Here is a 23,914-nt window from a genome sequence, read left to right on the forward strand (position 1 = left end):
AAATGGTAAGGCTCAAAAGCCAGAAGAAAAGACAAGGGAAGGGGAACCTGAGGATGTGTAGCTGGGGTGACAAAATCCTTTGGCATGGCTCTGGTGTAAACATGCTGACTCGCAGCACACTGGTTAGCAAACTGGTTTTTGCTCCCCAACTTCCGTTTCTGCTCTCTGTTCCCCAGAGCAGATTTGTTTGTTCATTGGTTTATGTTTTTATTCCATCACCATGGTGTAGCGGTTAAGGTCGTTGGTTTGGAGTGGCAGACTCTAATCTGGAGAACCGGGTTTGATACCCCACTCCTCCACATGAGCGGCGGACACTAATCTGGTGAACTGAGTTGGTTTCCCTACTCCTACACAGCTGGGTGATCTTGGGCTAGTCACAGCTCCCTTAGAGCTCTCTCAGCCCCACCTACCTCACAGGGTGTCTGTTGTGGGGAGGGGAAGGGAAGGTGATTGTAAGCTGGTTTGATTCTTCTTTAAGTGGTGGAGAAAATCGGTATATAAAAACCAACTCTTCTTTCCTTCTAGTAGCTTAGGGTAGATAGCATTATGTAGTCCCTGCCCGCACTATTTCTTCACATGAATACTGTGAAGTAGATAGATGGAAAGGTTGGTAACTATCCCAAAGACATCCTATGAGTTGAGTTGGGGATCCTGGGCTGGTACTGTGACCACTCTGTGTTACATGGCCCCACCACTCCCTTGACCATAAAGAAACAGTTTGTTCATTTAGTGCAGTTTTGCTCCGGTGACAGGAAAGGCATGACAAATCATGGTTAGAGGAGCCAACATTACAATCTGCACCATTACACAGTAAATTCCTGATAACATTTTGCAAGGAAAGTAAAATTGACTGTAGGAAAGTTATCTTTAGAGTGAATAGGCAGTGTTGTAGTCTTAAAAGGGTCCAAAAGTATAAGAGAGATTTAGTAGGAAAAAACAAAGTTTTTTCCCCTTTATGTTGTGAGGAGAAATAAAAATGTATCCGTATATTTATTGTACGCAGTTTTTCACTAGACCACTGGCTTCAAATCAGATCTTTTGGGTAGCTTTGGGCAAGCTGATAGCTCCCTGCTATTCTTTCATCTGTGAAATGGAAGCAGTATGGCTTATCTGTGAGTAGTTGTAGAATTGAATGACTATAGAGCATTTTCTCCCTAGCAGTGTCAATTTTTGTGAATATATAGCGCCTTTAGTATATCGGATGCTTTATAGAGCAGCATAAGGAAAAGGCAGATCCCTGCCCAATGAAGCTTACTGTTGAAATATCAATACATGCAGGGCAGGGTAAAAGTCCTAACAAAGTGGCAGATGCAATGCCATTGTGGCAAACAACCATTCTAGAGTGAATTTTGAAGTTCTCCAAGATCAGGTAGCTAAAGTTTCAGAATTCCAAACAGAACTATTTTCTGCCAAAGTAAAAGAATGATACTGCTGTATGATCCCCAAAATTAATTATTGACCATATAAAATAGAAGGTTTCCTGGGTACGTAGTTTTGAGTGCAACCTAAATTTTAATTTAACAGGTTCTTGCAAGATTTACAATGGCTTTTTCTGTCTTGAGCAACAAGGATACATGAGTAGAACTGAAAATGTTGTTCGGATGCAAAGGAATAGTATAAGTCAGTAACTCATACCACACGCACATAACAGAGTGCCCACGGAAACTGCTCACCTTGAAGGTTCTTGTGTGTCTCTGTTGTCTGTCTCCCCCCTTGCTGTCTGTCAACACATATCAAAAAGAAAGATCTGTTTTACTTTGTTGATTGAATGCTTCCTGATTACTTTGATCACTCACTGAATGCTTCTTGTTTGTATCCCTTAGGATACTGTTAATCCCCAATATTTCATCTTTTGTAGATAATTTAGCATCCATTGTGGGATGATTCAGAAGTCTTTATTTTAATCACCTATTAATCTGGGACTTTATCTTCCATCTGTCTGGAATTTGGCAAGGGGTGTGCCTGAGAATCTATCCCAGTTGGATGAAACAAGTTTCCCATTGAAACCAACACAAACAAAATAAATGGGATTCGTTCATTTGTTTTGAGTCCCATTAGTTATTCTTTGATTGCGAAAAATTCACATCTATTGTATTACACAGAGTTGGAATTGATGCATCCCAAGTACACGATGGACAGGAATCTATCATTTTTTTCTTTTTCAAAGGAGATGGTAGAGAAAGGGAGGTTTAACTACCATGACACTAACCCAGCCAACTTCTAAAGACAGATCCAATTAAAGATGTATATCCAGCTACAGCCAATATTAACAAGACTCCCACGGTCAGGTGAATTGAGAGTTACTTAGATTAGAAACTGGACTTCACATAAAACACTGAAAAAGATTCTCCAGCTGTATTATATAAGATAAAAAGTCTAGACATGCAGAGTTTATCACTTCAGAGATGCAGCTGGAGTTCTAAGATGAGAAAAAGGTTAATGTTTTGGGCATTTCCATTTAATGAACATCTCAACCATGCAATTCCCCGATCAACGTAGGCGGTGATAATTGCATTGAAATCCACTTTATATTTACCAAACTGCATACCTGCCCTTACAGTGGGAGCTTGCTTAAAAAAAATAATAGAGCACTTCTCATATAAAAAAGCTTTCATCACAGATGCCTTTATATAATCCTTCTAAATGGTTTGCCTTCATTTAGCATGATTTGGCGACGTTTTGTTGTAGCTGTGGCTGCTCCTGTCCTGATAACCTTTTCTTTCTTTTGCATGCGTCCATAGGCCGGTGCAGATGTACTACTGCCTGTCTCTTAGCTATGGTTAAGACCACAGGCTGCAGCAAGGTTATGTGCTCCCACCATACTTTCTGTCCTTAACGACTTAATCATAGTTAAAGCGGAGGGAAGGGTGGTTTAGATGGGTGAGTAGAAGACTTGGGACTCACTGCTCGTTAATCATAATTATGGGACGGGAGCAGCATTATATCTGCACTGGCACTGAGGCTGCGCGTGAAGAAATTAAACCCCAAGGTTGCAGAAGCGGCATGCCTTGCCAATCAGTTGAATGCTTGGATCAGAGGCGCCTCCCTACCTCTATTTCCCCCCCCCCTTTCCTTCCGTTTCCTCAGATGTTTCCAGCTTTGGGTTTCTGCACTCTCTTCCCTTTCTCTCCCTCCCCCCCTTCCCAATTGGCTATCCCCATCATGGTATTTATTGTTAAAGCTGCCAATTGGAATTTTAAGAGAGCCAGCGTGGTGTAGTGGTTAAGAGCGGTAGTTTGGAGCAGTGGACTCTGATCTGGAGAACTGGGTTTGATTCCCCGCTCCTCCACAGGAGCGGCGGAGGCTAATCTGGTGGACTGGATTTGTTTCCCCACTCCTACACACGAAGCCAGCTGGGTGACCTTGGGCTAGTCACAACGCTCTCAGCCCGACCTACCTCACAGGGTGCCTGTTGTGGAGAGGGGAAGGGAAGGCGATTGTAAGCCGGTTTGAGTCTTCTTTAAGTGGTAGAGAAAGCCGGCATATAAAAAACCAACCCTTCTTCTAAATTTAATAAAGTTTTTTCATTTGTATAGTATGTATTTTTAAATTGATTATTTTGGTTGTTAGCCGCTCTGAGCCTGAAATCAGGAAAGGGTGGGATATAAATCTAATTAAATAAAAATTGAACCTGCAAGAGGAAATCTGGGGCAGGATGGTTGGAAACTGGTATGGGGCTATCCCTAAAACCTTAGGAACCTAAGGGTCATGCTTCCAGCCTATCCTTTAAAGTTAACCTGCTAAACTCACAACCCCCAGTTCCTAATGCTCCAGTGAGCCCCCTCTAGCAGTTTCTAAGCCTCGCCCACCCACTACAAATTTTGTTGGTTTATTTTGATGCATACCCCACCCCAATCCAAGCCGTGCCTTCCTTTTGCTACAGAGCAACCTGAACTGACGTACACCTCCAAAGGGCCCCCCCCCCCCAACTGAACCAAATGCCGGAACTGAAGGGTGCGGGGTGAGCGATGAGCTCATGGAAATCTGGAAGGGTTCAGACCAACCCTAGCATCTCTGCAAGCCGTAATCATGGCCAGGAGGAGGAGCGCCCTCCCCTAATGCCCTAGAAGTTAGCTAGACAGATTTTCTATTTTATTATGCCTGATCAATTTTATTTGCAAGGAATTGATGGGGCAGGCCATGCCGTTTTCTGAACATGCATTTTCCCAGCTCCTTTCTCTTTTTGGGGGGGGATAATGCCTTCTTCTTGTTGTTCTTGCTGGGTGCTATTTTAGTGCAAAATAACCAGCCATGCAAATCTACGCGCTGTAGATTTAACCTGCCATGCTAATTATCCTCTATCCAATCTTGATAAGGGCAGGAAGAATTGACAAAGGGGGGATATGATGGATAAGTAGCCCTCCAACTGCTTTCCTGTCTCAGGTTGTAACTCTAATTGCTGCTAATAATATTCCTTCAGGTGACTCTAGGGGCATTTGGCCAGGAAGAAGAAATTATATCGAATCCCTTGTCTCCAGGCGCAATTAAGAACATCATCTACAACAAGTGTAATCTGCAGGACGAGAGGGAAGCTGTTCTTCAGCAGGAACTTGTCATTCACATTGGCTGGATCATCTCCAACTCCCCTGAATTATTTAACGGCATGCTGAAGATACGAGTGGGGTCAGTGAACCCATATTTTACTACATTTGTTTTGAGAGCCAGCGTGGTGTAGTGGAGAGCCAGCGTGGTGTAGCAGTTAAGAACGGTGGACTGTAATCTGGTGGACCGGGTTGGTTTCCCAACTCCTCCACATGAAGCCAGCTGGGTGACCTTGAGCCAGTCACAGTCCTCTTAGGCCATTTATGCAGGGTCAGTTTTGATGCTCGCTCAAAGCTCTTTTTTTAAATGCGACCTTTAAAAGGCCATTTCATGGACCCGATGCAAGAGGAGAAATTACACACACACACACACACTCGCCTGCTCCTTTGTTCCTTCCATTAGCAACTGCTGTTTGCATAGCTAATGCGCGGCTGTGATTTTGCATGCTTCCTTGAGGGGATTCTTCGAGGTGGGGGCAGAGCAAACCGGAAAGGCCACGTTAAAGGGGCTCTTAAGAAATGCGAAGCAGGTATGCGCCGGCTTTGCAGTCACTTCCTGAATGATGGTTCAGCATCAAAAAAATATGTGGGGCACTTCCGCCTGGAACGCACTGCTAATTACCAAGTATAAATGGCCTTAGAGCTCTCTCAGCCCCACCTACCTCACAGGGTGTCTGTTGTGGGGAGGGAAGGCGATTGTAAGCTGGTTTGATTCTTAAGTGGTAGAGAAAGTTGGCATATAAAAACCAACTCTTCTTCTTCTACCAATATTGTTACCCATGTGGAGCCTTTGGAATGGAGCAAACGATGATGATAAATCAGCCCATCAAAACGTTTCATACCGTTAGAGAGATGGCCGGTTTTGTTAGCGGATAAAGTCCCGTTTACCTGGCAGGCGTCCCCCTCGCCCCATCAGCAGAAGTTCCTTGTGTTATTTATGTTCTTGTGCCAGTGTTGCGTTTATGTTGCTTTCCTGATGGCACTTTAGATTGCGAAGCTGTCAAAACCGTACACTGGAGTGCCAAAAACACAATGTGTGTGTGTAAAGTGCCGTCAAGTCACAGCCGACTTATGGCAACCCCTTTTGGGGGTTTTCATGGCAAGAGACTAAGAGAGGTGGGTTGCCAGTGCCTTCCTCTGCACAGCAACCCTGGTATTCCTTGGTGGTCTCCTATCCAAATACTAACCAGGGCTGACCCTGCTTAGCTTCTGAGATCTGATGAGATCAGGCTAGCCTGGGCTATCCAGTAGCAGGCAACAAATTATGGATAGCACACCGGGGGGCCTGGCCGTAGCTTGCCTGAAGGGGGTGGAAACCTGAGACGATGCACCTTCTCTCTTTATCATAGGATCTAAATGGCAATCAGATAAGGGGATGCTCCCTTCAGCTCTACTGCATACGGCAGCCATAATTCACAACCCACTGTAAAAGTACTTAAATAGGTGCATCTCCATTGGCTTCATCCAGAGTGATTTGTAGATTGCCATTTCACTCCTTCGGTCTCTCAAAGCTAAAGCTCGGGATATCCAGTAGGATATATTATTGCCATGACAGCTTCAGTAATGCACATCCAGGATAGAGTTAGGATGCTTTTGGAACTGCCGCAGAGGGCGCGCGGCGCATGGTACGAGCATCTCAGCCACAGCGTTACACAGCCGCATCCTTTTACAAGACCCTAAACAAAGCTTTAAAGTGACGTTTGTTTGTCCGGGTTTTATGATGCTGCATTTTCTGCCCCTTTTTTGTTTCTCCTTACTTCTGGTTTACCATCTTGGAATAAGTTTAATTTTATTTCACTGGGATAACAGCCTCTTCCTCTGACTTCATGCAAATATACTCATAAGTAACTGATTCACTATGCCAGTAAAGGTTTTGAATTTGAATTTTAAAAAGTAACGGATTCCATAAATGGCACCCCCCCACACACACACACACACAACAGTTATGTCCTTGCTCTTTTCATCACTTGTTTCGGATGAGAAATTGCTACCTTTTTCACTGAAAGGTGATATAAATAAGAAGGCAAAATAACACTCAGACACCATAAACAGGAACCATTTACGTGCATGCCAGCAAATAAAAACAAAATTACTGGACAGCGGTGTATTTTCATTTCGAATGTGTGTGTTTTGATCTATGACTTCTCTGTGGCTTCTCTGTCATAGAAGAAAATATTCTCTGCATGGATACTGTTGCTTTGCTTGACTACTGTACCACTGAATGTTCTGTGCTTTGCAACTTCACAACTGAAAGATTTTTGCCTTTGCCACCCAATATCTCGGGGGGGGGGGGATCAGCTTTTCATTAAATGCATGAATGTTCTTTCAGTATGCCTTCGTTCAGCAAGATGTATCCATGAGGAAGGCTAGGTTCTAGAAACTTTTTCTATCTAACACTGAAATAATTCAATATATGCAGCGACGAATGTGACCGTAGTGGATCAGAATTGAAATTACATCTGAGCCATGTGTGTGTAAAGGGCGGTCAAATTGCAGTTGACTTACGGCGGCCCCAAGAAGGGGCTTTCAAGGCAAGTGAGAAGCAGAGGTGGTTTGCCATCGCCTCCCTCTGCAGAGTCTTCCTTGGTGGTCTCCCTTCCAAGTACTGACCCTGCTTAGCTTCCAAGATGGAATAGAAGAGTTGGTTTTTATACCCCGCTTTTCTCTACCTTAAGGAGTTTCAAAGTGGCTTGCAATCACCTCCCCTTCCCCTCCCCGCAACAGACACCTTGTGAAGTAGGTGGGGCTGAGAGAGTTCAGAGAGAACTGTGACTAGCCCAAGGTCCCCTTAGAGGAGAAAGGTGAGGTAAAATTGAACCACTTCAGTTTCTGAGCTATAGGAGTGAGATGGTGGAGGCTATGATAACCTCTCCTGGGCTTACTTGAATGACATAACAATGGGTCTGTCTAAGAGAGCTGTAGCTACTATAGTTGGCCTGTACCAGAGGGCCGTCTCTCAAAGGGGCTGCTGAATTAGTAGACCAACTATTAGTCAACTTGAGAGATGCAAAAGGTCTGGAAATTTTGAAGCCTCGGGTATTCAGGGGGACGACAGAAATTTGAAATATATACCATTCTATTCAAACCTGAATTTATCTTACTGCGAGAACAACATAAAATTCATCATTTGTAACGGGTTAGTGTGTAAAATTGTGCTGCTTGGCATATTGATGGAATTTAGAAGTAGAAGTCTTTTTACAAGCAAAACTCTGAATATGCATGACGCTTGAGAGAGAACGCTGCAAACCGCTGCACCTTGCGTGAGTTTTGCATACATATCGTAGTTTTTGCTGTTGGAGATACAGGAAAAAAGGAATTAAAAATGCAAAACAACATTTGTAGTAAACAAAAGGGTGCAGAGACTGTCTCAATAGTGCTAGCGGCATATCTGGATTTTGAGTTAAACTTCATAACTCTGAAAACACAGAAGTCTTCAATCATATATTATTCTGCACATTATATTAATTATGGACAACGCTGGTCATATTTGAACAATGTCATATTTTCATTTTACAGAAATATCTCCATACTACACATTTTGAGTAAAACCTTGCCTTTAAGAAAAAGTATTTTACTAATTCCAAAAGAGAAAATATTTATTCGGGCTCTTTTTAAAAAGCTCCCCGACAGTTCCAAATTTCAGTTGGAAACATAGGAAGGAGTCAGTGTGTGTGGGTGGGAAGGGGGTAGGGTTGCCAACCTCCAGGTAGTAGCAGGAGATCTCCTGCTATTACAACTGATCTCCAGCCGATAGAGATCAATTCATCTGGAGAAAATGGCCACTTTGGCAATTGAACTCTATGGCATTGAAGTCCCTCCCCAAACCCTGTCCTCCTCAGGCTATGCCCCAAAACTTCCCTCCGGTGGCAAAGAGGGACCTGGCAACCCTATATGGGGAGATACTCCCCCTCACTTTTTTGAATTATTTTCTGGGCCTTCACATACATTTCCAGTAAAATATAATTCTCAGAGGCAGGCAAGCCAGTTAAGGTTAGTGAGTGTACCTATTTTGGGGAAATTGTTTTAATCTGCTTATTTTTCCTTAGCATTTCTCTTTCTCATTTTATTATTCCTTTTTAAAAAATTATTCCAGTCTCTGTGTGAACCAGTTGCCTTCCTTGTCCCAAGGTTAATTCCGTCTTCTCAGTTTCATTTATTTCACTGTTCTTACTCCAGTGAACAAAATTAACCTTCTCCCAGAAATAGTATTCTGGTCCCGCTAATGATTAGATTTGGTGCCTCGTTATTGATTTGTGTGCTGGGTTTCCTGCCGAAATAGATCCAGATCCTGACAGCCCCATTACTGTAAAGACTTCCAGCCCAATACATCCTGTCCAGCCTCTGTCAGTCAGGGTTCGGCAGGCCGTGCCTCTAAAGGTTTCCCCTCTCCCTTCTTTTATACTGAGAGAATGACTCACAGAAGCAATTACAGATGGAGGAGACTTTTGTCGGTGAATGTCTCTCTCTTGGTTTCCAAGCTGCATCCCTGTGTATCCTTCGGGCGGTTTTCCAAACAGTGTGTTCCTGCATTGTTGTATCAGCATCGAGGGGGAGAAAAGAACTGTAACTGAGCCTGAGAACCGGTGTCTCCTTCCTACCCTTTTCTTAGTAGAGCGATGTAAGCTCCACTCAGTGCTGTTTCAGCAACGTTTGTTTTTTGCCCTTTGGCATGAAGGAAGCTGACATTCTCTAGCTGAGCCTGCTGTATTACCCTTTGGCCGAGTGAGGTGCTTCCATCCAGGAGTAGCCCACGGATCTCCTATCCATAGATCAAGCTTGCCCAAGTCAGCCATACTTGGCACCCACCTAAAATGACCGAGAGTCTTTTAGCACGTTAATGACAAATGAATTTGTTTTGGCATAAGGTTGTTAGAACCCAGAGCCCACTTTTCCAGATGGATTCTGGCTCACAAAAGTTTATGCTTCAGATGCATTCCCCTGTTCTTACACCAGCATGGTGTAGTGGTTCAGTGAACTCTAATCTGGAGAACCGGGTTTGATTCCCCACTCCTCCACATGAGCGGTGGACTCTAATCTGGACAACTGGGTTGGTTTCCCCACTCCTACACATGAAGCCGGCTGGGTGACCTTGGGCTAGTCACAGTTCTCTCTGAACTCTCTCAGCCCCACCTACTCACAGGGTGTCTGTTGTGGGAAGAGAAAGGGAAGGAGATGTAAGCCGGTTTCATTCTCCTTAAAAGGTAGAGAAAGTCAGCATATAAAAACCAACTACTACTCCTTATCCTCTTCTTTTTCTTCTTCTTCTTCATAACAACAACAACAATAATAATTCAGCTTAAATGGCCAGTAATTACATTAAAGCCATTGGGAAAGCAGTGTTAAGTATTTGGACTTTCTTACAAACTTAAGAGAGTCAAGGATATAAACATACAAAACACTTCACTGCTGTTCTTTTAGCTCCAACTGGACAGCAGGGGGTGATTTTTTTAAGACGAGGTACTTAGTCCTTGGGTATAATATAAATTGTGGTGTAGTGGTTAAGGTGTTGGACTAGGACCTGGGAAACCCAGGTTCATATCCCCACTCATGCCATGGAAACTTGTTGGGTGACCTTGGGCCAGTTGCAGACTCTCAGCCTCAAACCTGGCAATTATTTGGATGGGAGACCTCCAAGGAATACCAGGGGTGTGACACAGAGTCAGGCAATGGCAAACCACCTCTGAATGTCTCCTGCCTTGAAAACCCTATGGAGTCACCATAAGTCAGCTGTGACATGAGAACAAAAATAAAAAAAAATATGTCAGTGGTTGCTGAGAAGGTCTTGATGTATTGGTTTGGATGGTCAGGACCTTTGGTCAAGTGAGTTTGTGGTGTAGTGGTTAGGAGCAGTGGACTGTAATCTGGAGAATTGGGTTTGATTCCCCACTTCTCCACATGAAGCCTACTGGGTGACCTTGGGCTAGTCACAGTTATCTCCAAACTCTCTCAGCCCCACCTACCTCACAAGGTGTCTGTTGTGGGGAGAGGAAGGAGATTGTAATCCCGTTTGATTCTCCTTAAAAGGTAGAGAAAATCAGCATATAAAAACCAACAACAACAATAATAATAAAGGTCTTGATGTCAGGCTCAGAAGCAATACAAAAAGGAGGACATTATGATTGAGATGTGATATGATTGATTCTAGGGTGGTATTTTGCCATTTAACCATAGGCTCAAACTTGCCAGCGGTGATGTTCATTCTCCGAATCTTGTTTCACAGATGTTCCTTGAGGACAATAAAACAAAAATCAAGACCTCGCCTTGAAATGATTACATGGTTAAAAGCAGTGGTCAGGTGGCAGTTCAGAACGAGCTTCCCTGAGCAGAAAAGTTCATTTTAATCTAAACAGGGTTGTCTTTTAATCGTGGGGCCCCAGCTTTTGTAAGCAATTTTAGTAGCCTGTGAAAGCATCCAAGTAAAACAGTACATTCAACCTGCAGTTTATGGCTTTTCAGAGAATTGTGTTAAAGACTGCCAGCCAGATTTCATATTGTCAGCCTTCCGGCCACATTCTCACAATCCTATTCAAGCCTTGCAGAGCATTTAATTGTGTCTTGGGGAGGGACTGTATTTGTGTGCGAGTTCTTCTCTTCATAAGAACATAAGAAAGGCCCTGCTGAATCAGACCAAGGCCCATCAAGTCTAGCAGTCTGTTCACATCGTGGTCAACCAGGTGCCTCTAGGAAGCCACAAACAAGACGACTGCAGCAGCGCCATCCTGCCTGTGTTCCACTGCACCCAAAATAATAGGCATGCTCCTCTGATACTAGAGAGAATAGGTATGCAGCATGACTAGTATCCATTCTAACTAATAGCCATGAATACCCCTCTCCTCCATGAATATGTCCACTCCCCTCTTAAAGCCCTCCAAGCTGGCAGCCATCACCACATCCTGGGGCAGGGAGTTCCACAATTTAACTATGCATTGTGTGAAAAAATACTTCCTTTTATCTGTTTTGAATCTTTCACCCTCCAGCTTTAGCAGATGACCCCGTGTTCTAGTATTATGGGAGAGGGAGAAAAACACCTCCCTGTCCACTCTCCAAACCATGCATAATTTTATAGACCTCTATCATGTCTCCCCTTAGCCGCCTTCTTTCCAAGCTAAACAGCCCTAAGCATCTTAACCACTCCCCATAGGACAGTTGCTCTACGCCCCTACTCATTTTGGTTGCTCTTTTCTGCACCTTCTCAAGCTCTGTAATATCCGTTTTTAGGTGTGGTGACCAGAACTGTACACAGTATTCCAAGTGTGGTCTCACCATAGATTTGTACAAGGGCAGTATGATATCAGCAGTTTTATTCTCTATTCCTCGTCTAATTATAGCCAGCATGGAATTTGCCTTTTTTACAGCAGCCGCACACTGGGTTGACATCTTCATTGAGCTATCCACTACCACCCGAAGATCCCTTTCTTGGTCTGTCACTGCCAGCACAGATCCCATCAGTGTATATGTGAAGTTGGGATTTTTGCCCCAATATGTATCACTTTACACTTACTCAAATGCCCATTCTTCCAGTATGTAGAGATCCTTCTGGAGCTCTTCACAGTCCAATTTTGTTTTAACCACCCTAAATAATTTGGTGTCATCTGCAAACTTGGCTACTTCACTGTTCAACCCCAACTCCCGGTCATTGATGAACAGGTTGAAAAGCACCGATCCCAACACAGATCCCTGAGGCACCCCACTGCTCACATCCTGCCACTGTGAGAACTGACCATTGATTCCTACTCTCTGTTTCTTATTTTTCAGCCAGCTCTCAATCCATAAGAGGACTTGTCCTCTTATCCCATGACTATGAAGCTTGCTTAGCAGTCTTTGGTGAGGGACTTTGTCAAAAGCTTTTTGGAAATCCAAATACACAATATCCATAGACTCATTCCTGGCAACATGCCTATTGATGCTTTCAAAAACTCTAATAGGTTAGTGAGACAGGACTCTGCTCTGGTTAGACCTCAACTAGAGTATTGTGTTCAGTTTTGGGCACACAGTTTAAGAAAGACGTAGACAAACTGGAACGTGTCCAGAGGAGGGCAACAAAGATGGTGAGGGGTCTGGAAACCAAGTCCTGTGAGGAAAGGTTAAAAGAGCTGGGTATGTTTAGCCTGAAGAGGAGAAGACTGATAGGGGATATAATAACAATCTTCAAGTACTTGTAGAGGATGGTGCTGAGTTTTTTCTGTTGCCCCAGAAGGTCAGACCAGAACCAACGGGTTGAAATTAAATCAAAAGAGTTTCCATCTAGACATTAGGAAGAATTTTCTAACAGAGCAGTTCCTTAGTAGAACAGGCTTCCTCGGGAGGTGGTAAGTGCTCCTTCCCTGGAGGTTTTTAAGCAGAGGCTAGATAACTATATTTCAGCAATGCTGATTCTATGACCTTAGGCAGTTCATGAGAGGGAGGGCATCTTGGCCATCTTCTGGGCATGGAGTAGGGGTCATTGGGTGTGTGTGGGGGAGGTAGTTGTGAATTTCCTGCATTGTGCGGGGGGTTGGACTGGATGATTCTGGTGGTCCATTCCAACTCTATGATTCTTGATTCAAGATTATACTAACAAGACCATTTTGGGAGCAAATTCGCCAGCTGTGTGCAAAGCACAATGTGGCCTGTGGATTTTTTTTTTAATAGACAAGGCCTACACAATTTGTGTGACCTACTGAGCAATATGCAGCCTTCCTCCTATATCTAGCGGCTTGCCAAGAGGTTGATCCCTCCCCATTTCTGACCAACACAGACACGCAATACCCAACCAAGAGGTTTATTGGTCCCAGCAGACCACAATGTGTGGCTGGTGTCTACCTGGTGGGGTGGGGGTCGGTGGGGGTCACAAGTGACAGAGACTTGATGTATTCCATCAAGATCCAACTCTTCTGCTGCTACCTGTCTTCCCAGTGGGAACCGTGAGCTACCTGTATTTATTATACCTGTTTGGGTCTGGGAGACAGCACTTGATTTAGCTGTTGCTTTTGTTCCTCAGATGGATCGTCCATGCCATGAAATATGAACTGAAGATACGCGCTGGGGAGATGGCTCCCGTTGACTTATACCAGATGTCACCCAGTGAGGTGAAGCAGCTTCTCTTGGACATTCTTCAGCCACAGCAGCAAGGGAGGTAAAGGACACAGTCTCCATGTTTTATGTTTCCTTTTACAACCTGTTCTTTTTCCTGCCATGCCTTTCCCTTCCCCCTTTTTTTGGAAGCAGAAAGACAGTGTGGCACAGTGGTTAAGAGTGGTGGTTTGGAGCGGTGGACTCTGATCTGGAGAACCGGGTTTGATTCCCCACTCCTCCACATGAGCGGCGGAGGCTAATCTGGTGAACTGGATTTGATTCCCCACTCCTACACACGAAGCCAGCTAGGGACCTTGGGCTAGTCACAGCTCTCTCTGAACTCTCTAAGCCCCACCTACCTCACAGGGTGTCTGTTGTGGTGAGGGGAAGGGAAGGTGATTGTAAGCTGGTTTGAGTCTCCCTTAAGTGGTAGAGAAAGTCAGCATATAAAAACCAACTCTTCTTCTTCTTCTTCTCCTCCTTCTCCTTCTCCTCCTTCTCCTTCTCCTTCTCCTTCTCCTTCTCCTTCTCCTTCTCCTTCTCCTTCTCCTTCTCCTTCTCCTTCTCCTTCTCCTTCTCCTCCTCCTCCTCCTCCTCCTCCTCCTCCTCCTTCTCCTTCTCCTTCTCCTTCTCCTTCTCCTTCTCCTTCTCCTCCTCCTCCTCCTCCTCCTCCTCCTCCTCCTCCTCCTTCTTCTCCTCTTCCTTCTTCTCCTTCTCCTTCTCCTCTTTTGTTAGCTCAGTTGTTCAGGATTTTCAAGTCTCCATTTAACGCTTTCTCACCCTGGCTTTATCCCTGGGCACGGCTTTGCTTTATCATCCGATTTTTGATACCGCAGTTGGGAATAGTGACCGGCATCTGGTGTCTAGGATTTCTCTCCCCTAGTTTGACACTGGGAGGGGAGCCAGCGTAACCCAGAGACTGATTACTTAAGGAGCTTGCTTCAGTCACAGCAGGGCTTATCTGCTGATCGCCGTCCCCTTTCTTCTGGGTTGTCATTAAATCCCCTCTCAGCTTGCTCAAGCCGCAGCCAGGATGCCTGGAATGTGTTTGCTTCTCCAATACAACCTTCTTAGTTAACATTAGCAGGCAGAACATGTCTGTGCATGTGTACAGTATCATGCCGTTACTTAAACCTCAGCTAAGAGGTGGAAATCAGAGGCTGTACTGAGACACGGCAAACTGTAGATAAATAGGGAGGGGGGTTCTCCCATTGGGCACGGACACAGCGTGTCGGCTTTGCAGACACATTCTCCTCGCTTCTCCTGTGCCTGAAGCTTGATTGAAGACTTCCTAGTTTGATCAAGCTCTGATTTGCCATAACATCCAAATGCAGGTTCCCTTGGCAGATTGGAGGGGGGGGGGGCAAACTCCTCTTCGCGGCAATGCAATTCAGACGTCACGCCAAAGTGGAGCGCTATCAAACCTCAGAAGTGTTCTAATTTGGCTCAGGAAATGTTCTGTCTTGGCCTCTGAAATCCGGGGCTCCCTAGTTGCACAAGTGACCTCAACAGTCCAAGACCAACCGAAACAAAGAAGTTTTAATCAGCCTTTGGAGCAGGAGGGCCAACCTCCAGGTGTGGCCTAGAGAGCTCTTGGAATTACAACTGCTTTCCAGATAGCAGAGATCGGTTCCCCTGGGGAAAATGGCAGCTTTGGAGGGTGGACTCTATGGCATTATACCCCGATGAGGTTCCTTCCCTCCCCTAAATCCCTCCCTCTCCGGGCTGCACCCCAAAATCTCCAGGAATTTCCCAACCCAAAGCTGGCATCCCTACACCAGAATGTCACTAGGGAAGGTGCCTGATGAATCTCTCAAAGCAGTTAGTGTGATGGACTTGGTATACAAGATGGTATCTGAATCAGGCTCTCAATTTCCCCCCTCTGCTTTTGTTCCCCACTTTGGAGCCTTGATATAAAGCAGTATTAAAATACTGGTTCTCTGGACTGAAGAAGAAGAGTTGGTTTTTATATGCCGACTTGCTCTACCACTTAAGGGAGACTCAAACCGGCTTACAATCACCTTCCCTTCCCCTCCCCACAACAGACACCCTGTGAGGTAGGTGGGGCTGAGAGAGCTCTAAGAACTGTAACTTGCACAAGGTCACCCAGCTGGCTTCGCTTGTAGGAGAGGGGAAACAAATCCCGTTCACCAGAATAGAGTCCGCCGCTCATGTGGAGGCGTGGGCAATCAAACCCCGTTCTCCAGATCAGAGTCCACCACTCCACTGAGAGACATGATAGAGATAAAATTCAACAACTGGAATGTTAACGTATTAAAAAACCTTTTCAACCCCCTGCCCTGGCCTTCGTAGTTGTTCTTTAAACAATGTCTTTTACTATCACCAGTTAGGCTGTGGGGCCTATTTGTACAAAGTGAAGTTTTTAAATAGCTCTGAACATTTGGAGTGGCAAATTCTCTGCCAACAAATCTGCACTTATGTGTGTGCTTCTAATATGAACACTTTTTTTCCCTTAAAGAGGCAGTGCTTTATTTTTCTCTGTGGGGTGGGGGGGTCTATGCTAATACTCATAAACTAGATTTGTTTTTTGAGCCGAGGGATACGAAAAACGGGCTCTTGCTTACTTTCGCCTAGCCACCTGCTTCTTGGGAAGATGAAATTCCCGAGAAAAGACAATTCTTCTAAGCCCCTTAGCTTATTTTATGAGATCGCTTTCTGTACAAAATCAGCAAAGTAGTCCTTTTTGGGCTGCGTACAGAGAGATCTTCAAAGGGAAGTGCTGCTCTGAGGAGATACTGCTGCCAGGAGGAAAAAATGCATTTAGAATAATTTTAAAAGTTAATAAAACTTTAGAGGGTTTAAAAAAAAATTCCAGCTATAGCCCGGGCAGATTTTTAATAAGAAACCCCTGTTTCATTGCACAGAGCTGGGTAGGGTTACCAGCCTCCAGGTGGTAGCTGGAAATCTCCTGCTATTACAACTGATCTCCAGGTGACAGAGATCAGTTCACCTGGAGAAAATGGTCATTTTGGAAGGAGGACTCCATGGAATTATGCCCTCCTCAGGTTCAAGCCCCGAAATCTCCAAGTATTTCCCAACCTGTAATGTGACCAAAGTACGATAGCCACAGTTTAGAAGTAGAAGAAAGGTTGGTTTTTATATGCCGACTTTCTCTACCACTTAAGGGAGACTCAAACTGGCTTACACTCACCTTCCTTTCCCCTCCCCACAACAGACACCCTTTGCGGTAGGTGGGGCTGAGAGAGTGTGACTAGCCCAAGGTCACCCAGCTGGCTTAATGTGTAGGAATGGGGAAACCAACCTGATTCACCAGATTAGCCACCGCCGCTCATGTGGAGGAGTGGGGAATCAAACCCGGTTCTCCAGATCAGAGTCCACTGCTCCAAACCACTGCTCTTAACCACTTCCCCACACTGGTTTAGTCATTGTAGCTTCTAGGGAGAATTCAAACTTGATTTGATCAAGAGAAATTTGGTATCCCTGAGTGAAAAACCTTGCTGGATCCAACCCACAATAATTTCCAGGCTTTCTACCCAAGTGACAACAGGTTTGTGTTTGGAACCTGACGGCAGATGTAGAAATCTTTCAATCCTTTCTACTCCCCCACCCCCAAAATATCTCTTCCACCACACTTTTCAGTTCTGCTGGTCTCAAAGATGCACTGGAAGGAACCAGGATAGGCAGAACACTATTACAAGGAGAAGTCATGCTGACCTTTGCCTCTAGTCTGGCTTTACGTACTCCAAACGATGGGGCCCTCTTACCTGCAAAACCAGGTAGCCGCCCTTCAGCATTCTTGATGAACCCAGTAAAGGAGGAGTCAGACAGCTTACCTGTGAAGGGACAGACACGTCCACCTCCTGCTCCATCTGTGCACACACAACAGAGGGGAAACTGTGTATCCCTCGCCTTTTCCCCAGAGGACTATCTCACCCATCGAAAACATGTTGGCCTTTGTGGTGGCTATGTAGACCTTACGGTGCTGCAAAGCATAATAAGGACACTAGCATATATATACACCAGGGTTGTGACATGGAGGCAGGTGATGGCAGACCACTTCTGAACATCTTTTGCCCTGAAAACCCAACCAGGGGTTGCCATAAGTCAGCAGTGACTTGATGGCAAATATATGTTTGTGTGTGAATCCATGAAGCTGCCATATGAAATCAGATCATTAATGTGAACATTGGCACACATGAAAATGCCTTATACTGAATCAGACCATTGGTCCATCAAGGTCAGTATTGCCTACTCAGACTGACAGGAGTCTTTCACATCACCTACTTCTTGGTCCTTTTAACTGGAGATGCTGGGGATTGAACCTGGGACGTTCTGCATGCAAAGTAGAGGCTCTTCCGCTGAGCCACAGCCACTCTCCATCAGCTACATCAATGTATCTACATTGGATCCCCAGACTAGCAGGGCTGAAAAAGTCCTTGAAGAGCTGCTACCAGTAAAAATGGTACGTTGCCATCAGACGTGGATTTTTACTGGCAGCAGATCTTCAAGGACTTTTCCAGCCCTGCAAGCCTGGGGATCCAACCTAGAATCGCTTGCATGCAAAACTTGTGCTTTACCACTGAGTTATAGCCTCTCCCCATAAGGAGTGCACAGTTGGTTTATTACACATATCCTTCCTTCCTTTCTTCAAGGGAGTTCCAAGTAGTATAGACAGAGTAGTATGGACAGTCTTCCTTTTCAGGCACTGACCAAGACCCAGACGTTCTTAGCTTCATCAAGGCTGCTGTATCTCATGTCTTCAAATCATGTCTTGTCCCTCAAGGCCAAAATTCTTTGATTGCCAGCTTCATCCTTTCGAATTCTAAGTGATTACCTGACTCACCTGGCTGGGAAATTTTAAAGTAGGGAAATCACAATGGCCACATTAAAGGTAAAGGTAGTCCCTGTGCAAGCACCGGGTCATTACTGACATGGGGTGACGTCCCATCACGACATTTACTAGGTGGTTTGCCATTGCCTTCCCCGGTCATCCACACTTTACCCATTTTACCAACCTTGGAAGGATGGAAGGCTGAGTCAACTTTGAGCCGGCTACCTGACACCAACTTCTGTTAGGATCGAATTCAGGTCGTGAGCAGAGCTTTTGACTGCAGTATTGCAGCATTACCACTCTGTGCCACGGGGCTCCTGTGGCCATATTAAAGACCCCTATATCTTATCATGTGTAGACGTTGGTATGTTTGTCTCCTTGGGGGAAACCTAAGCAGATGCATTCACACATCTTTCAGCATCTCATTTGGTTTGCTCCCTAAGCATTCCACCTTTAGAAAACTTAGGCATTGTCCTTCGGTCTCCAGGATTTTTCTGTCTGCCTGCTCTTGCTAAAAACACTTGCTTAAAATACTAGCAACAGCCACTTCCTAAATTAAATATTATCTTTTTTTAAAAAAAAGAAGATGCTGCTGGGATAGTGGATGACAACTGAGACGAATCACAGGCAAAGCTCTGCTTGAATTTTTCAAACTTGACAAGATGCAAAAATATCTGAACAGCGAGAATGCTTTTTCTGCACCAAAAGGCTTTGCTCTGTCAGATTAACTTTCTGGTCATGACCCAAAGGGATTCATGTGGTTCAGTTCCTTTATTTTTCCACTTAAGGAAATTTAACTTATTTTTTTTGAAGATCTTTAGACCCATTAATACAGTTCACATTTAAGCATCACACTGGCTTTTAAAGCTGAACATCTTGCTTCGTTCTCATTAGCTCCTGGGGTTTTGTCTCTTTTTATTATTGTTAAAATAACCTTAAGAAACATTGAACAAGAAAAGCACTGCAGTGTACTGTGTTTTGCTGTATTGATGGGTTGCTGTTTCCCCTTTATTTCTGACTGGGTTTAATTAATCCACAAAACAAGCATGGTTTTGATCTGGAAACAGACTTTTATTCCCCTTAAAGGCCATCAACAATTTTATTTTCTTTCGTCCTCAGATGCTGGCTGCACCGACGTCAGATCGACGGCTCTCTAAACCGGACTCCCAGTGGATTCTATGACAGGGTGTGGCAGATTTTGGAGAGGACCCCCAACGGTTTAATAGTAGCTGGGAAATTTTTGCCACAGGTAAAATGACACACCTGGGTCACAATAATGTTGGGACTTCTTGCCTTTGTTTCTTTTACTAGCTGACCTAGTAGCAAGGGAATTTGCTTTGAAACGAAACACTAGGGTTTAAGTGTCTCTCTCTTTCCCTACCTGTTGTGCACTGACACTCTTTGTCGAATCCGGTGGTTTTTAAGAAAACAAGAACTGCCAATGTGGTCTCAGAACAAGGGTTGCACTAGTCCAGTACATGGTCTCCAGTTATATATTCCCAGGATTGTCACCAACAGAGCAAGATGGAAATAGCCATTTTTGCCTCGAGCACCTGATAGTCCAAAGTACACCGTCTCTAAGCCTGGTGTTTCCATTTAGCTATCCTGCTGACTAACTGCTACCAGGAGGCTTGTCATCCCATGAGATTGCCTCATCTTTTTAAAAAGCTATCTAAGTCCTAAGACTTCATTGCCTTTGGGTGACTATGAATTCCAGATGTAAAGGTTCTTTTCTTTCTTGTTTCCCGACCTGCTGTTGCCTTCAGTTTCACTGAATGACTCTGAATTGTGGAGTGCACAAGAGAGAGAATTGTTTCCCTTCTGACTACACCGTTCATGGTTTTGTGGGTTATCGTAAGAAGGCAATGGCAAACCACCTCAGCTCTTGCCTTGAAATTCCCATGGGGGTGCCATAAGTCGGTTGCAACTTGATGGCCCTTAATTATAATAATTACAGCAAGCCCCACCCCCGCATACACACTTTTGGTAAACTAAAAGCTCCGTTTTAATGGGCACAGCAGCTTGAAGACACACAACAGCAAGAACTCTCCCTCCTTATCAATATTGAAAATGATTCTCTGACATATACTTTCACACATGGACAGGCTCCCTCTGTAAGCAGTTGGACCCCTCCTCCTGCTAAGGGGTGTCATGGAGGCACAGGGGTCAAAGCCTGGCATAAGAGCAAGACACTGCTCCCCACAAAATGGATGCCTCTCAGAGAGTGAAAATATCCAGTTGCTTCTTGCAACTGTGGGCAAATCAGGTTCTGTAACAATTCAAATACTGCAAAGACGGTGTGTCAAAAAACCACAATCCTATAAAAATTGTCTGATCTTCAATAGATGTCACTATAACATCACACGTTAACATCTGCATATTTTATTTATTTGTTTATTTTTTACAGCAACCAACCTTGTCTGATATGACTATGTATGAAATGAACTTTTCCCTCCTGGTTGAGGATATGTTACAAAATATTGATCAACCTGAATACAGGCAAACCATTGTAGAGGTTGGTAAGGATTTATGTTGAAAAATATGAATAAAACGTTTCATGTTACATTTGTAGGGGAGCTAGTATGTTCAAGGACTATCATGCTAAAGGCGTTTCAAACTATTTATTTATTTATAGTATTTATACTCTGCCTTTCTGTTAATATTAGCTCAACCATAAATGCTTCAACACTGCAATCACAAAGCTTAGATAGGCTATCATTTCATTAGCAAAGTAAATATTTACCTTAACATTTAAAGTTAAAGTTAAATCAGAAGAGTTTCCATCTAGGCATTAGGAGGAATTTACTAACAGTTAGAGCGGTTCCTCAGTGGAACAGGCTTCCTTGGGAGGTGGTGAGCTCTCCTTCCCTGGAGGTTTTTAAGCAGAGGCTAGATGACCATCTGTCAGCAGTGCTGATTCTATGACCTTAGGCAGTTCACGAGAGGGAGGGCATCTTGGCCATCTTCTGGGCATGGAGTAGGAGTCGCTGGGGATGTGTTGGGAAGGTAGTTGTGAAATTCCTGCATTGTACAGGGGGTTGGACTAGCTGACCCTGGTGCCCCCTTCCAATTCTATGATTCTGATTTATCTCGCCCTTCCTCCAAGGAGCTCAGTTAGGTATATGTGGTTCTCCTATCCTTCATGTTGTACCTGAAGTTCATTGCTTGCTGGACCCACACTTTCCTGTTGGGAATCTATGCACCAGCAGTCTCCAAGCTGAAGTCCCTGCCCCATTAAATGCTGCTTTGTAATTTGCTTACTTTGTCATGTTTACTGTGAGAGAAAATTCCCCACCCCCAAACCCAATTGCTGCGTAGAAAAGCATTTTAAGAACAGAAAATGGAGCAATCTGAAAGGAGGGAGGGAGAGAAATCTAAGCCATAGTTTTAAAAAGCCTTTCTTCTCCCCAGAAAGAGCTCACAGGAAGTATTTGAATCCCCGCCTCTTTACATGCTGCTTTGTAATTGGCTGTGAAACCACGCTTGTGTGTCCCGCACTTTGCCTTATGCATGGGGATTTCACCCGGGCCGAGATGGAAGAAGAGGGAAGAATCAGGTTAACAGAGGAGTGGGAAGTCCACTCCTGCCAGTGAGGGCTGGCAGCGAGGTAATCTCTAATGGACGGAAAAGTCATGCATAGTTCCAAGGAACAACCGAGACAGACTGAGGGCGAACGTGAGTGAAGGTACCCATGCATAAACGACCTAAGTCTTAGCCAAGAGAGTCTGTGGGCCCATCTCAGAGACTTAGGAAATGTATGTGCAGTGTGTGTGTGCTTGTTTCAAAAGAGGTGTTTTTTTTAAGCAATGTGTCGCATTATTGGGGATACAAATCAAATACAGCATTATCAATAGCGAGATTATGTTGTTACACATCAAAACTCTCTCTTGTTATCTATAATGGGTGCATAAATTAGAAAAATAAAGAGAAGAAGGCAGGCAGATCAGAGAAAGTAGGAAGATAATGAAGAAAAAAACACTCTTTAAAAAAATGTAAATGACTTGTATTCTTACTGTGTTTCAACCCCACAAATGTTTCTGTTTGCCAGTAATTATGCCTTTTATCCAGTCTCTAGCTATGATTATTCTTCCGCCAATTCATTACAGTAATGTTTTAGTGTTGTTCTGCCTTAATTAATTTCTAAAGTATTTTGTGCCGTCGATAGAGCAGGTTCGAACCAAAAACATTAATGCACTGAACTGTTCCACGGAAATCAGTGGAGCTTAAGGAGTTTCACTGTGGCTAGATCATGCCCTGTAACAATCGTCGCTGGCAACTTATATTTCCATTTTTATTCATGGGTTCAGTCAGCTAATTACCATTATAATGCAGGCCTTGAGAGACTGTTGTATTTGAATATATCTCCCCATTTTTATTTTTATTTTGCTTTAGTTGTTGATGGTCGTCTCTGTGATTCTGGAAAGAAACCCAGAGTTGGAGTTTCAGGATAAAGTGGACTTGGACAAACTGGTGAAAGAAGCATTTCTCAACTTCCAAAAGGACCAGAGCAAGCTCAAGGGAACTGAGAAGCAAGTAAGTGCAATGGTAGTGGTAGCCGTACACTTTACAGGCTGAAGACATGCCTCAACATGTGCTATATATGTCGGGGTAAAGCAGCCAGTTGCTAATGGCGTCGTGAGTGTCTCTCACCCCAAAGGCCTTGGCAACTTAGAATCATAGAGTTGGAAGGGACCACCAGTGTCATCTAGTCCAACCCCCTGCACAATGCAGGAAACTCACAACTACCTCCCCCCAACACCCCCAGTGACCAGAAGATAGCCAAGATTCCCTCCCTCTCATCATCTGCCTAAGGTCATAGAATCAGCATTGCTGACAGATGGCCATCTAACCTCCTCTTAAAAAACCTCCAAGGAAGGAGGGTTCACCACCTCCTGAGGAAGCCTGTCCACTGAGGAACCGCTCTAACTGTTAGAAAATTCTTCCTAACGTCTAGACGGAAACTCTTTGGATTTAATTTCAACCCGTTGATTCTGGTCCAACTTCTGGTACTCTGCTTGTTGGCTGAGAATACACCTTCTTTTAGAGGGTTGCCAACCTCCAGGTGAGGCCTAGAGGTAGCCAATCTCCAGACAACAGAGATCAATTCCCCTTGAAAAAATGGCTGCTTTGGAGGATGGACTCTATGACATTATATCCTGTGGAAGGGCTTCCTAGTTGGCAACCCAGCTTTCCAAGAAGTGAGAGCTTATACCCTGAAAATTTTGTTAATCTCTGAGGTATTACTGGACTCAAATCTAGCTCACCAGGAAAACAGTGACTCAAAATACTATAGTATAACTGTCACCACTTTACCACATTGTAAAGCTGTTGTTTCAAGCAGCCACAGATTTAAGATGTTGTGAGCAGCGTTTTTTATTGAATAGACAGGTCGGATCCGTCACAAAATGTCTGTCTTTCATTTCTCTGCGTCTTATATTGTATCTTAAAAAGCATCTTTGTCTCTTTGTTTGAGCCAGCGTGGTGTAGTGGTTAAGAGTGGCAGACT

The 23,914-nt window shown here is 44.3% G+C and overlaps 1 protein-coding gene across 2 annotated transcripts in view; it reads left to right on the forward strand.

Moving 5' to 3' along the window:
• The window catches only part of PHKB (phosphorylase kinase regulatory subunit beta), a 152,886-nt gene that overhangs the window by 128,342 nt on the left and 630 nt on the right, over positions 1-23,914 (forward strand). For both annotated transcript variants that reach the window (XM_056862527.1, XM_056862526.1), the window contains exons 26-30: positions 4,421-4,623; positions 13,522-13,656; positions 19,528-19,657; positions 20,816-20,923; positions 22,801-22,941. In XM_056862527.1, the coding sequence (XP_056718505.1) occupies positions 4,421-4,623; positions 13,522-13,656; positions 19,528-19,657; positions 20,816-20,923; positions 22,801-22,941 (717 nt within the window). The remainder of the gene's footprint in view (positions 1-4,420; positions 4,624-13,521; positions 13,657-19,527; positions 19,658-20,815; positions 20,924-22,800; positions 22,942-23,914) is intronic.

The sequence above is a fragment of the Euleptes europaea genome, chromosome 17, assembly GCF_029931775.1.
Source record: "Euleptes europaea isolate rEulEur1 chromosome 17, rEulEur1.hap1, whole genome shotgun sequence".
In the NCBI taxonomy this organism is placed as follows: domain Eukaryota; kingdom Metazoa; phylum Chordata; class Lepidosauria; order Squamata; family Sphaerodactylidae; genus Euleptes; species Euleptes europaea.